Here is an 11,517-nt window from a genome sequence, read left to right as displayed (position 1 = left end):
GAAACACGGAGGTATTGGTTTCAGCAGAGTCACTACTGGCAGCCTTGAGAAGAGGAGATAATTACCCCTTTGACAAGCTTTGATCACAGGTACAGTTATTTTCAGAATGTCTGTGTTGATAGAACAATGAGACGACAGCCTTGAAAATACAGATACATTTGCCCTAGTTTGTCCTCCCCCCCCACCCCCACCCCAATGCTTGGATTCTCAATTGAAGCTCTGTATAGCATACAAAGACACAGGAAGGACAAAATGAGGATAGTTGACGTTAGCTTAGCTGTACATAACACTCTTTTGATTTGTAGAAGTGGAGAAAGGAGTACTGAAATGTTCTAGGGGAGAAAAACGTTGTGGGTAAGTCATCCATGACCTGTAAAAACTGTGGGTGGAATGAATCACTGGTTTCTTTTTTGTCAGTAAATTATTCAATAAAATGACACAGCGATCAGCCCTATGCTAGAATCAGTAGGAGGTGTGAAGTAAGGAGTGATAACGCTGGTGGGAAGAAGAAGGAAAAAAAACTCAAGGTAAAGATGAAACCTCACCACAAAGAAGAAAGGTTCAGTTCATGTCTTTGAAAATGCATCCAGACCACGGTGCAGCTCTAAAGCAAACACGCCTCCCACACTACCTGCCTGGGCTAAACTAAGATGCGGCAAATTGTTGGCGGGGCCACCCACTTGTAGGAAGGACGAGACCTTTGTGTGTGTGTTTGAAGGTCAAACATGTCGAGTGAGTCAGGCTGTTATTTTTTTCTTTCTGACCTCAAAATGTAAACAAAAGATCTTATGAGTTCTTTATTCCCTGTTTATCCAGTTCCACAATGAGTCTAATTTTCCGTTTGTAGTTGCAACTTGCAATCCACCTTAAGAGCCATTATGCTTTTCCATGGTTTTTAGACTTTAGAGCCTGACGTCTCCGCTTATGTCGCTGCTCTCCCAGCAAAGCCAACAGCCATTGCAAACTACTTTCGAGCTGTTTATTATTTTTGCTCTTTTACTTACAAAGCCACATTAAATAGCAAGCACAACTTTTGCAACACCTTTCTACTCATTGTACTCGCCATGAACTGTTGTTGCTCACGTAAATCCAGTCCCTGGCTCTGACGTAAATTTCCTACATATGAAGCACTTGACTCTTTGTGCCAGGCAAAATGTTGGTGGTGAAGTTGAACCAATCTTTGGAGCCAAGAGCCGTCACAGTGGAAACATGAAAATGTTTTTCGCAATTGGGCTCTGGCTCTAAACTCACCGTGGAACTGCCAAGGTGGAAAAGGGGTATTAGGTTTTTATAGTGCATTCCTCCACTCCATTCATTTCCATTTTACCTCCTCCTGTATCCTACTCATTAGTCCTGCACTGATGTCATTCTCATGAAGGCTCAGATGGCTCAGTGGGAACTGTATCCTGCAAAGCAACGCCCCTATGATGTCGTTTCCTCCCACGTCACTGATGCCGTTCCTGTCCAGATCCACCTGTCGCAGACTCAAGTTCTCTTTCAGCATGTCGGCCAGCAGCCTGACCCCTGGGTCTCCCAAGTTGTTCTCGTCTAAGATGATTTGAGACAGGGAGCTGTTTCCTTTGAGGCTGTCGAAAAGCTCCTTCCATGCCGCCAGATCAGCACCGCTGGTTCGAGCAAGCCCCAAGTACTGAAGGCATGAGTGGTGCTTCATATATGATGCTAACACCTTCACACCGTCGCTGCTCAAGCCATTTCCCCCAATATCCAGTTCTAAAAGCGTAAAAACCCTGAAAGAGCTCCACCCAGTGGGGAGCTGAAGAAGCATATTCTGCTCGGATGGGAAGAGCATGGCCTGCTGGATGGCAGCAGCAGCTCTTGCTGTTTGCTCCTGCAGCTCAGCAATTCCATTCAACAGGGTCAGCACTCCATGGTCACGCAGTTTGTTTCCAAACAAGCTGCAAAAGAGAGAATACAATGGTCACCATGGAGATTTATGTGGATTCCTCCGTGAAGCCATTTCTTTTAACAGTGTGGCCTTGCACCCTGATACAAAATCATTTTTCCCCCTGTATGACAATTTCACATAGTTTTTTTATGTATTAGTTTAATTTGTATTAGTGATGGCTCTTTGAAGGGAGCCAGATCTTATGGCTCCGTTCCTTTCCGAGAGCCGTTCAAAAGAGCCGGTTTTTTTTTTTAAGGGAGCAGGGTTAATAGGTGTGTCTGATAAATAATCACCAGGATAATGATTGACTGTATTGCCAGAAATCGACTTTTACTCAGAGAAAATGTATAACTTGCTACATCTCTCAGCCAGCCAAACTACTACTCAAGCAGCATGCGTTATGCCATCATCTATGGCAAATTTGCATTCAGGAAAGCAAGTTCCTTTAAAGGCGAGTGGATTTGTGGCCGGCAGTGAACCAACGATAAAAAGAACGGCTCTCACCATGTAGGACTCGGTTCCCTTCTTTCGTACCAAAGAGCCGTTCAAAATGATCGGATCGTTCGTGAACGTCACATCACTATTATGTATGTTTCACAGCTTTAAGAACTGCAGAAATGCTACTCGGCCATGGTTTAAAGTAACATTTTGTCCCTGAATTCCCATGATTGAATACCAAGTTATTTATATATTTTTCTAGAAATAACAAGCATTTTTAATAACTGGATATAAAGCTAGACCTAGGCTATTACGTTTAATTTAGTTTTCTTGTGCTCTCAAATGTATACTGTTCTTATCTAGAGAACATGTAGTTATCTTAAGATTTAGAGAAACATGTGATCTTGTTATCTGAACCACATTTGTTATTTTAAACCAATGACGTAAACTACTTTACAAATGTAATCCGATCACATGAAAACAAAGAAAATAAACCATGTTCCTCTAGGGCTGCCACAAAGGTTGTTCAAATTGGAAAATGATATCTGATCATCAGAAATTATATTGATAATTTGTTTATTTGGTTTGCTTTTTTTAAATTAAAAGATTGAACATTCTCACACTTCTGAGAATATCCTTCTAGGCTGTTGAGATGTATACATTATGTGCATTTTGATCATGGTTTGGTAAATTATTTAATTTCTTTCATGAAAATGTTTAAACCGCTGTAAATTTTTTGTTTATTTAATCAAAAAATATATAAACTACAGTCCAGGTTATTTGCCAGACAATATTTGGCTCAGACTATAACTTCCTGGAGTGTGCGTTGCGTGCCTGACAACTGCTCAGAGCTGTGCCGAGCAAAGCTAACTAGCTGCAGCTCTATATTTGATGGGCAGATAACAAAAGGTTATCTTCCATCTAACTCTTTACCAGAAAGCATAGAAGCGTATTTTCCCAATTGATGAACTATTCCTTTGCGCTGCATTTACTCTACTTCTGCATGTGATGTCCAGTGGCACTTGAGCCATATCTCTCACACATTTCATTATGCAATAGAAGTTACTGTCAGAATCAATGTCATAAAACAAGTTCTTGCCTGTTCATTCACAGTTTTGTTATACTAATTCAAAAAGGTAAGTCACCGGAGGCATTTCTAATTCACATAAAAGAGATGGATTCTGTAATTCAACAGTGAAAGACTAAGATTTTATTCTGCAATGATGAGGCTATCCTTGTTATTCAACGTACTTTTTGAATACAGAAAAACTGACCAGATTATCACTCTTTCTCAGATTTTGGTGCAGATCAGTGGCGCCTGGGACTTACTGTAAGCCTCTGACCTGAGGCTTCACTCTCAGAACGTCCAGCAGGATGTGGGCCCCATATGGGCCGATAAGGTTCAGATTGAGGTTTAGCAGCGTGACCTCGGACAGGCTGCTCTTCAGGGCGCCCGCCAGGCTCAGCAGAAGCTCGTCTGTAAGGTCTGTGTTCCTCAGTACCAGCTGCTCCACCTCATCGGACGTGCTCAGCACCGTCATCATGGCATCCAGCTAGGGGCGCAAAACATGAGAAAGGTAGGGAGGAGTGAAAAATATATTTTCTATTGCATGACCTTGCTGATCTATGGGCTACCACATGATGTTGCAAGGATCACCAATAAGTACATTATTGAGATTCTAGTTTATCTAATTTGCCAGGCAGAAAGTTTTGTAGGATACATCCATGTTGCATCATGATCCCAAGAATATCATTTGGAAAACTTAAAAGGAGAATATGATGAAAAATAAGAATTTCATTACATTGATTTCATGGCCAGGGAAGGTTGCATCAATGTGTGTGAGAGTAAGCCAGAAACCAGTGAAGTTGAAACCTGTGATGTCATCAGGAGACCCACAGAATGTTTTTTTTCCTTGTTATAACCAATTGCGCAGTTTCCTATTGTTGTGTTATCAGCTCTGGAACAGAACATTTCTACATACATTCCCCTATGTCCTCTTAGTGTTATTCATATAATCTTTTCACAATTCATCGTGTATGGGGAAGCTTGCTCATGTGTATTTATATTTTTGGACTGTCTTAGGCCTTTGGAATAAAAAAGTGATTGAAAAATGGGCCCCTTTAAGTAGTTCATAGTTTGAGTGTGAGAGCAGCATAACTCCAACATGTGGCCAAGAGTGAGATGTGAGCGGGGCAGGTGCTGGAGGTTTTCTAAACACAAAGACGGGCCGAGAGTACAGAGAGACACATGTCTGGCTGTCGGCCACCTCCACCATGCTATTCTGCTAGACCTTGAGGAATTTTTCAGCAGCTATTGGAAGGTTTTTCATCATGATGCGAAAACGCCTGCCTGTCCCAGATAAAACTCAGTGACCATTTGTTACCACTATGTGTGTTAACCTCCAAATAATGGTTATTTTGTTACAATGTTAAATGATGCATGCTAATGAGGTAAAGGCCCTTCCTGTAATTGTCATAGATTAGAATTTTTTTAATAAAAAAACATTTCTAAAATACTGACACTGATATACTTGATTATCTATTTGAAACTGATATATATATATATATATATATATATATATATATATATAAACGAATAACATCTTGAATTTCCGCTTTTTCAGTTTTATCACATAAGGGTGACTACTCAATGACCATCATACAAAAATATTGCCTGTAACTACTTCACACTAACGGAAAATGTATGATTTTATATTAACACTTTATTTTATTATTTGGCACTTCGATCACCAGTTCTAACAAAAATGTGTGCACGCTGCTGCATAATGCAGGAATGGGGTCATTTGGCCCCCATTCGGGTGATTTAATGCCAATAACTTTTTCTGGCAAGAACACAGATTCACCACAGTAGTTTGTGTCGTACACACACCTGCGCCTGCAGGTCTTGTTCTCTAACAGGCTCTTCTCTGCCAGCACTCTGGCTGGCCTTGTCCTCTTCTTCCTCTGGCTCTCCATCAGGCTGCAGGACCGTGTCACTTTCTGCACTCCGCTCCACATCTGAGCCTGGCGCTCCAGGGAACGATGACAGGCTCTTCTGAAGGCGGCACCTCTCCAGGACTTGGCATTAAAGAGGGACAAAAACAACTCAGGCGTAATCAAACTTTCTCTCCTATTGCCAAGTGCACACAGCAATATTAATACCCAGTGTTGGTGTGAGAATGTAATAATAAAATCTCATATTCAATTTGAGCATTCATGTTCAATAGAGGAAACAGATCTGCTGACTATTTAAACAGCAGGCACGTGCATGTGAAACAAAAAGATAAATAACCTCTCTTAGGGCTGGGCAAGATATCAATATTATATTGATATCATGATAAGAGACTAGATATTGTGTTAGATTTTGGATATTATCATAGGTTTGGCTTGGCTGGTTTTAAAGCTGCATTACAGTAAAGTGAAGTCATTTTCAGAATTTACCAGAATTAACTCTTTTCAATCTTAGACGTTATATCTATTTTAATTGTGATTATTTATCAAAATTCACATTATGATAACATTTTGTTAAAGCATCAACGATCAACATTGCAATACTGACAGGATATCAATATCAAAGATATTATGATATTAGTATTTTTTTCACATCGCCCAGATCTAACCTGTCCCACATGTTGTCTTCCTTCAAGCACACATTGATCAATCCATCACTTATTAAGCAAATTCAATAATTTATTTCTAAGTGTATTACATAAATCAGTAACAGCACTCCAGAGGGATTTCCATGCTGCAGTTTTTTACTCACTGTTTGCCTTGAACCAGTTGTGTTTGTTCGGGCCCTTCTCCAGCGCGGTGCTCATTTCCACACATTCTTTATAGAAGTCCTTCAGTCTTTCCCCGTCTCTGTTTTTCCCATTTGATCCCAGCTCCTTCTGTTTCTCTCCATTCCGCTTAGTCAGCGTTTCCTCATCCTGCAATGAATCTGAGCAAAGAAAAAGTCTTGTTCCTTATTTATGTTTTCAGCCGACGAGAAACATTAAATGGAAATACCACATGCAGATGGAATAAAAGCAGCTGAAAAATAAATAATAAAATAAAAACTGTGCTTACAAAGAACCTTGCTTGTCTTGTTTAATGTCGGCTTCTCTGTCTGCAGCGCCATTACATCGCCGGTTGTTTTCTTCTGTATCTGTTCATGTCTTGGATTCAATGCTTGTTCTTCACATTTTACTGTCGCCGTTGACCTCTGCGAGACCTCCGAGCCCTTGCTGTCTCTTTCCTCTTCCATTTTCTTTCTAGCTGTCTTGCCTTTGCTCTCTTTCTGATTAGTTTGACCCTTTCGTCGTTTCTTCTTGGAGGTCTCTTTAATGCCTGCTACAGCGGGGTCTTCGCTGTCTGTAGATCCACCACCTCCATCCTTGATGTGTTTTCTCGTCCTCCTTGATGATCTCTTCTCTGGTTTGGCTGGGATAAACAGAGGGGTTGATGGACATGACTCTGCAGAGCCTGCATTGGAGACACAAAATAAAAGAGAGAAAAAAATGCTTTGTACGACGGTTTGTCTTTAAACTAGTCCATTGAAATCAAGGAATGGGCCTGACATTTTTTTGATGAATAAGCTTTAGGAAGTAATGGAAAATTGGGACAATCATTTCCAGGCTTTGTACCATTGCCAGGGCTCTGCTCTACAGGGAGAATCAAGTTCTCCTTTGTGCTGTTGTTCAACTGCTGGCAGGAGCTGTATTTGTTTCGGAGACTTGTACATCTGAAAAAGATGAAAAAATGCTTTCATTATGACTCACATTCCCTCCCATGTACCAACACCAACACTATCCCCTCATGTCATGCAATATGCATCCTCCATTGGCGGCCAACAATACATCATATCTGCAGAGCAATGGGTTTACCCGATTGGTTTTGACTGGAGCTAATTTTCGAATATTCTGCCAATGAAATGCTGGCAGAGTTTGAAATCTGACCTGTAGCAGGGCAGCCCACCAGCCAGCCAGGCCAGTCTGAAGCAGCTCTTCCTGCCCTGCTGGAAGCCGGGAGCGTAGCGGTACTCGCAGCAGGAACTGATTCTGGCCACCATGATGCCATTAACGTACAACGTAGCACTGAAGGGGAAACCTCTGTGCCTCTGAGAGATGAACTGGAACTGCTCTGGGAAACATAAGGAGAAAATGTTATGAAACACTTGAAGGTTGAAGATGATTGTGTTTGATTGTTCTAACAGATCCCTTGTGGTTATCTGACTTTCTTTGCTTGGCTTGACGTGAAGATCAAAAGGTTTAGATAGGGTTTTCCTTTTGTTCTAAGCTCATGGTGTTTTATGACAATTGGCTTTGTAGCAGCAAGGACATAAAATAGCTGATGTTGAAAGTATTTTTGCTTGGGACCCTGAACGGTCAGTTTAGTTGGTAATCCACATAATTGTGAACCAGGAATTATTAAGAATCACAATTATGCAGAGGTAAGGTTGAAGATGGGTCCAAAAACATCAACTTCAACCCAGAATACCACTCTGTGTGCCCAATGTGATACAAAAATGTATTTATTTGTCACGTAACTTGAGTTCGTATGTAACACAACTTATTAATTTAAACTAAATCATTGACTTCCTTGTCCTGTACCGGTAACTTCAAAACTTCTGTAGATATACCTTAACCACAATCTGGAAGTTTAGCATTGAAAAATCAGTGCATGATCTATAGAACACACTGTCAGGGTCTGTCTTAGAGAATATTTCTTCTTAGTCTGTCCTCAACAACCTTCTTTTACAACAAATACATACATATATGTAAACAGTGCACAAAAGGGTATATATAGTGTAGTATCAATGCAATACAAATCAATTAAAAGTAAATATAACGTCATAAAAAAGCTTTGTTGAATACTATAGACACTTGCTTTGTTTTATTCCTTCATCTCACAGAGCTACAGAAGATTATGTTATCAGATCGCACACACACACTTCCAGCAGAAATACAAAACATCTTTCTATTACACCTGCCTGACACCAAGTGATAGCTGTACAGTGTGTATCGTGATGTAGCAGCAAAAAATATGTTATAGTCTTGTCTGCTGACTTAGTTTATCAGGTCAAACATCAGCCCTCAGTTCTTCTTTGAAACTACTTCAACTGCCGTAGGCAAATATCCTCACCACCCATTTCACAATGTTGCTTTGAGGGCAGATGAGTAATTAAACATGTAAAAGGTGGATAACACTTCTAATTACACTCACCTATGATTGATAATGACACTAAATACTCTTTTGAGCACATTTGAAAGCCATTCTGGCAATACAGGCACATATTTGACAGCTCCTACCTCCGGGAGTCACCACGCCTTTGAAGACACAGATGTTCTCCCCTCCGTTGACCTGCTGGAGTACTTTCAGCTCATCTTGAGTTGACCCCAACCCTGACCCCCGACGACCTTGTCCCAGGTAGGTCATTGTCACAGTGACGTTGGATTTCTTGGCCTCTTTTTGTGCCTTTAGGTTATTCTAATATGTTGGAAGAAGACAGTGGAAATACCAAAAAAAGGGTTGACTTTGAATTAGGTTTGATTTCATTTAACTTTAACAGATGTGAGATTACCTGTTTTTTGGGGTGAACCCCAGTCCTCTGAGAGTTAACCGATGAGAAAGACCCTCTTCTTTTGCCGTACAGGTAAGGACAGGACTGACTCAGCGTCCCTCTGAGTGAACTTAGACTCGACGCCTTCGTTGTGATGGCTGGCAGGTTAACATCATCTTTACCTGTTCTGCTCGGACGGGTTGTTGCATCATCCAGCTTTTAAGGGTACAACAAATGATAAAGGGGTGAATCCATCTCACACCATAGTTGATCTTAATGTAAGCCCTATAACCTTCTTTAACAGCACAAAAAAACATACTGAAAGTAATACTTTTTTACAAATAATTCACGTACATCGCTTTATATCATGGCATGAGGAAATAGAATTTTTAGTAGTTATTGCTGATACTGTAACATTAACTTGTTGAAATGAATAATGATAAATAAATGAAATAAATCATAATACTGTAGTTGAACAAAATACATAAATATAGATAACATGACAATAAAATAAATAAATAAATAAAATCGTAATTGCAAAAGAACAAAATAATAATTTGAAAGCATTTGTGGTCATAAAAACTCATAATTATCTGTGAAAAAGCTGAAAGCCTATACCTTGTAGATCTCCACAGTGTCAGGGCTCTCGAGGACGAGGAGTTTGCTCTTCGCTCTGATCAGGCTAGCGATGGAGTGAATCATTTTAGCATCTCTCCCGGGCTGAGCTGGGATCTGAAAGTGAAACAACCTTTAGAGAAGCTAAAAGTAAGCGAGACATGGATCCTAAACTTGAGTCAGACACTCACAGGGGTATCTCTGTCCTCTCCGTGGACCCCTCTATAAAAGAGATCCTGGAGGAGACTCTGGCTGTTTCTCCTAGTTCTTCTCATTGACTACTAAGGATGAACAAAAAGAAAATATATATTTTAACACACAGCTCTTAAAATACACAATTTCATGCTTTTAAATATATGATTTGACCTAATACTGCCTGAGGATGACGGTAAACTGCTTAGACTACTGAGTGTACAGGTGGAAATTAATTATGTCTTAACACCAATAATTTAGTTTCCCCACTGTTAACTTACAAACCTCCTTTGTCTGCAGGCAGCCTGTCAGTGACGTATCTGTAACATAATCACTTCGTACACGGCCGTGTCATCTGCTGGGCTGCAGAGGAGGCAGCCGGCAGACAGCAGACCTGGGATCAGAAGCCCCTGTATGCATGAGTTAGCCTCAGATGGTCAAATTCCAGAAATATGGGACTTGTGATGAAGAAGGCTTTGAAGTTTCTCAGATAATCACTTTACTGCAGTAACCATACCACCATAAACTTCCTTGCACCCTTTAGTGGCTGGAAAGAGAACAACCTGCAGTTTCTCCCAGAGCATCAGCACAACAAAAATGCGGAAAAGAAACAACAAATAGTTGCCATGTGTTGATGTGTTCAGTGGGACCAAATGTCATTCCTACCAGTGCCTTTGTACAATTTATCACTCACCTTTTTAATTTCCAGTAAAGTATTCAGAACGTTCACTTAAGTAAAAGAAGTAGCCTATGTGATGCACTAAAGATTTTACTGAAATGAAATTATGAAAAAATCAGCACAAAGATGCATAAAAAATATAAGGAATGATAAATGACTGCGTATTTTAATCCTTTAGTTTGACAAATGTTATTCATGTTATACCTTAAAAGTTGGTTAAATACAGTCTCATTCTGAAGTTATCTGTCTGTAACATTTTGTGGAGTAGAAAAACATTAACATATTTTCTTTAAAGTTTAAAATAGTGGATAATGAAAATATTCAAGCAAAGTAAAGAACAATGTATATAAGTACCCACCACTTTAAACATGTTTTAAATGTTATTTACTTTAATATGGTGGTCTTTTTTCCCCCTCAGTCACCATTTTCCCATCAAACCCTGACAGGACAGAGATCTTACCTGTTGTCTTGACCGGCTAAGCAGCTTAATGTCTCTTTCCACCAGGCGATCCGATACCTCCAGGCTGTTGATCTCCTGTTCTCTGCTCTCTTCACACGGCCAGCCGCTGACACCTGAGCAGCGGACACCTTTGGCACCGAGCCCCCGCCTGCTGACACTGTTTCCTCCAAAAAGTGGGTGATTCATTATGATTGGGAAACACAAAAGACATTTTTGAACTCAGAATATTGAAGTGGAAAAATGTACGTCTGCTAGTAAGAGCACTATTTTTATTAAATTCTATTTTATTTTATTTATTTGCACTGTTTTATCTGTTTTATTGTTTTGCAGTGCTAGAAGAGCCTGTGACGTTGTTCATTGTCATAACTACACTCTGTAGCTATGTACAAATGACAATAAAAGCCTTGAAAGAATGTATTTTTTTACATGGAATGAGGACTGTTAATTATGTTTCCCCTCACTTCTATTAAAGAAAACACATTAGGAAAGTATATGACCCAAGTGAAGAGAGACAATGGTTTGTATTCAAGGTTGACTGGATATACCAGAACACTATTTTTATTAAACTCAAAGAAACCACAGAAAACCAGAAGTTAAATACATGCAGAACTAATCAGAGGACAAGACACAGCTGGGCAGGACAGGAAAAACACAAGGGCACCAGGTGAACAGAATCAGAGTGATCA

At 40.1% G+C, this 11,517-nt stretch overlaps 1 protein-coding gene across 3 annotated transcripts; it reads right to left on the bottom strand.

Moving 5' to 3' along the window:
* Positions 1-204: 204 nt before the first annotated feature.
* LOC307044083 (uncharacterized protein) lies at positions 205-11,236 on the bottom strand. Of its 3 annotated transcripts, none has more exons than XM_079689124.1 (13): positions 10,832-11,235; positions 9,978-10,086; positions 9,692-9,781; positions 9,504-9,617; positions 8,907-9,101; positions 8,635-8,812; positions 7,282-7,465; positions 6,970-7,067; positions 6,413-6,808; positions 6,108-6,284; positions 5,235-5,422; positions 3,674-3,897; positions 205-1,916 (listed from the first exon to the last, which is right to left on the bottom strand). In XM_079689124.1, the coding sequence occupies exons 3-13, from the start codon at positions 9,773-9,775 to the stop codon at positions 1,313-1,315; spliced, it is 2,442 nt and encodes an 813-aa protein (XP_079545250.1). In that variant the 5' UTR covers positions 9,776-9,781; positions 9,978-10,086; positions 10,832-11,235; the 3' UTR covers positions 205-1,312. The 3 variants fall into 3 exon arrangements, with proteins under 3 accessions (XP_079545250.1, XP_079545249.1, XP_079545251.1); XM_079689123.1 differs by having other exon boundaries at positions 9,978-10,102; positions 10,832-10,957; XM_079689125.1 differs by lacking the exon at positions 9,978-10,086 and having other exon boundaries at positions 10,832-11,236.
* Positions 11,237-11,517: the final 281 nt, after the last annotated feature.

Source organism: Notothenia rossii, assembly GCF_949606895.1.
Source record: "Notothenia rossii genome assembly, chromosome: 6".
In the NCBI taxonomy this organism is placed as follows: domain Eukaryota; kingdom Metazoa; phylum Chordata; class Actinopteri; order Perciformes; family Nototheniidae; genus Notothenia; species Notothenia rossii.
Note: the sequence above shows the minus strand (reverse complement) of the source record. Positions and strands in the feature narration are given on the sequence as shown.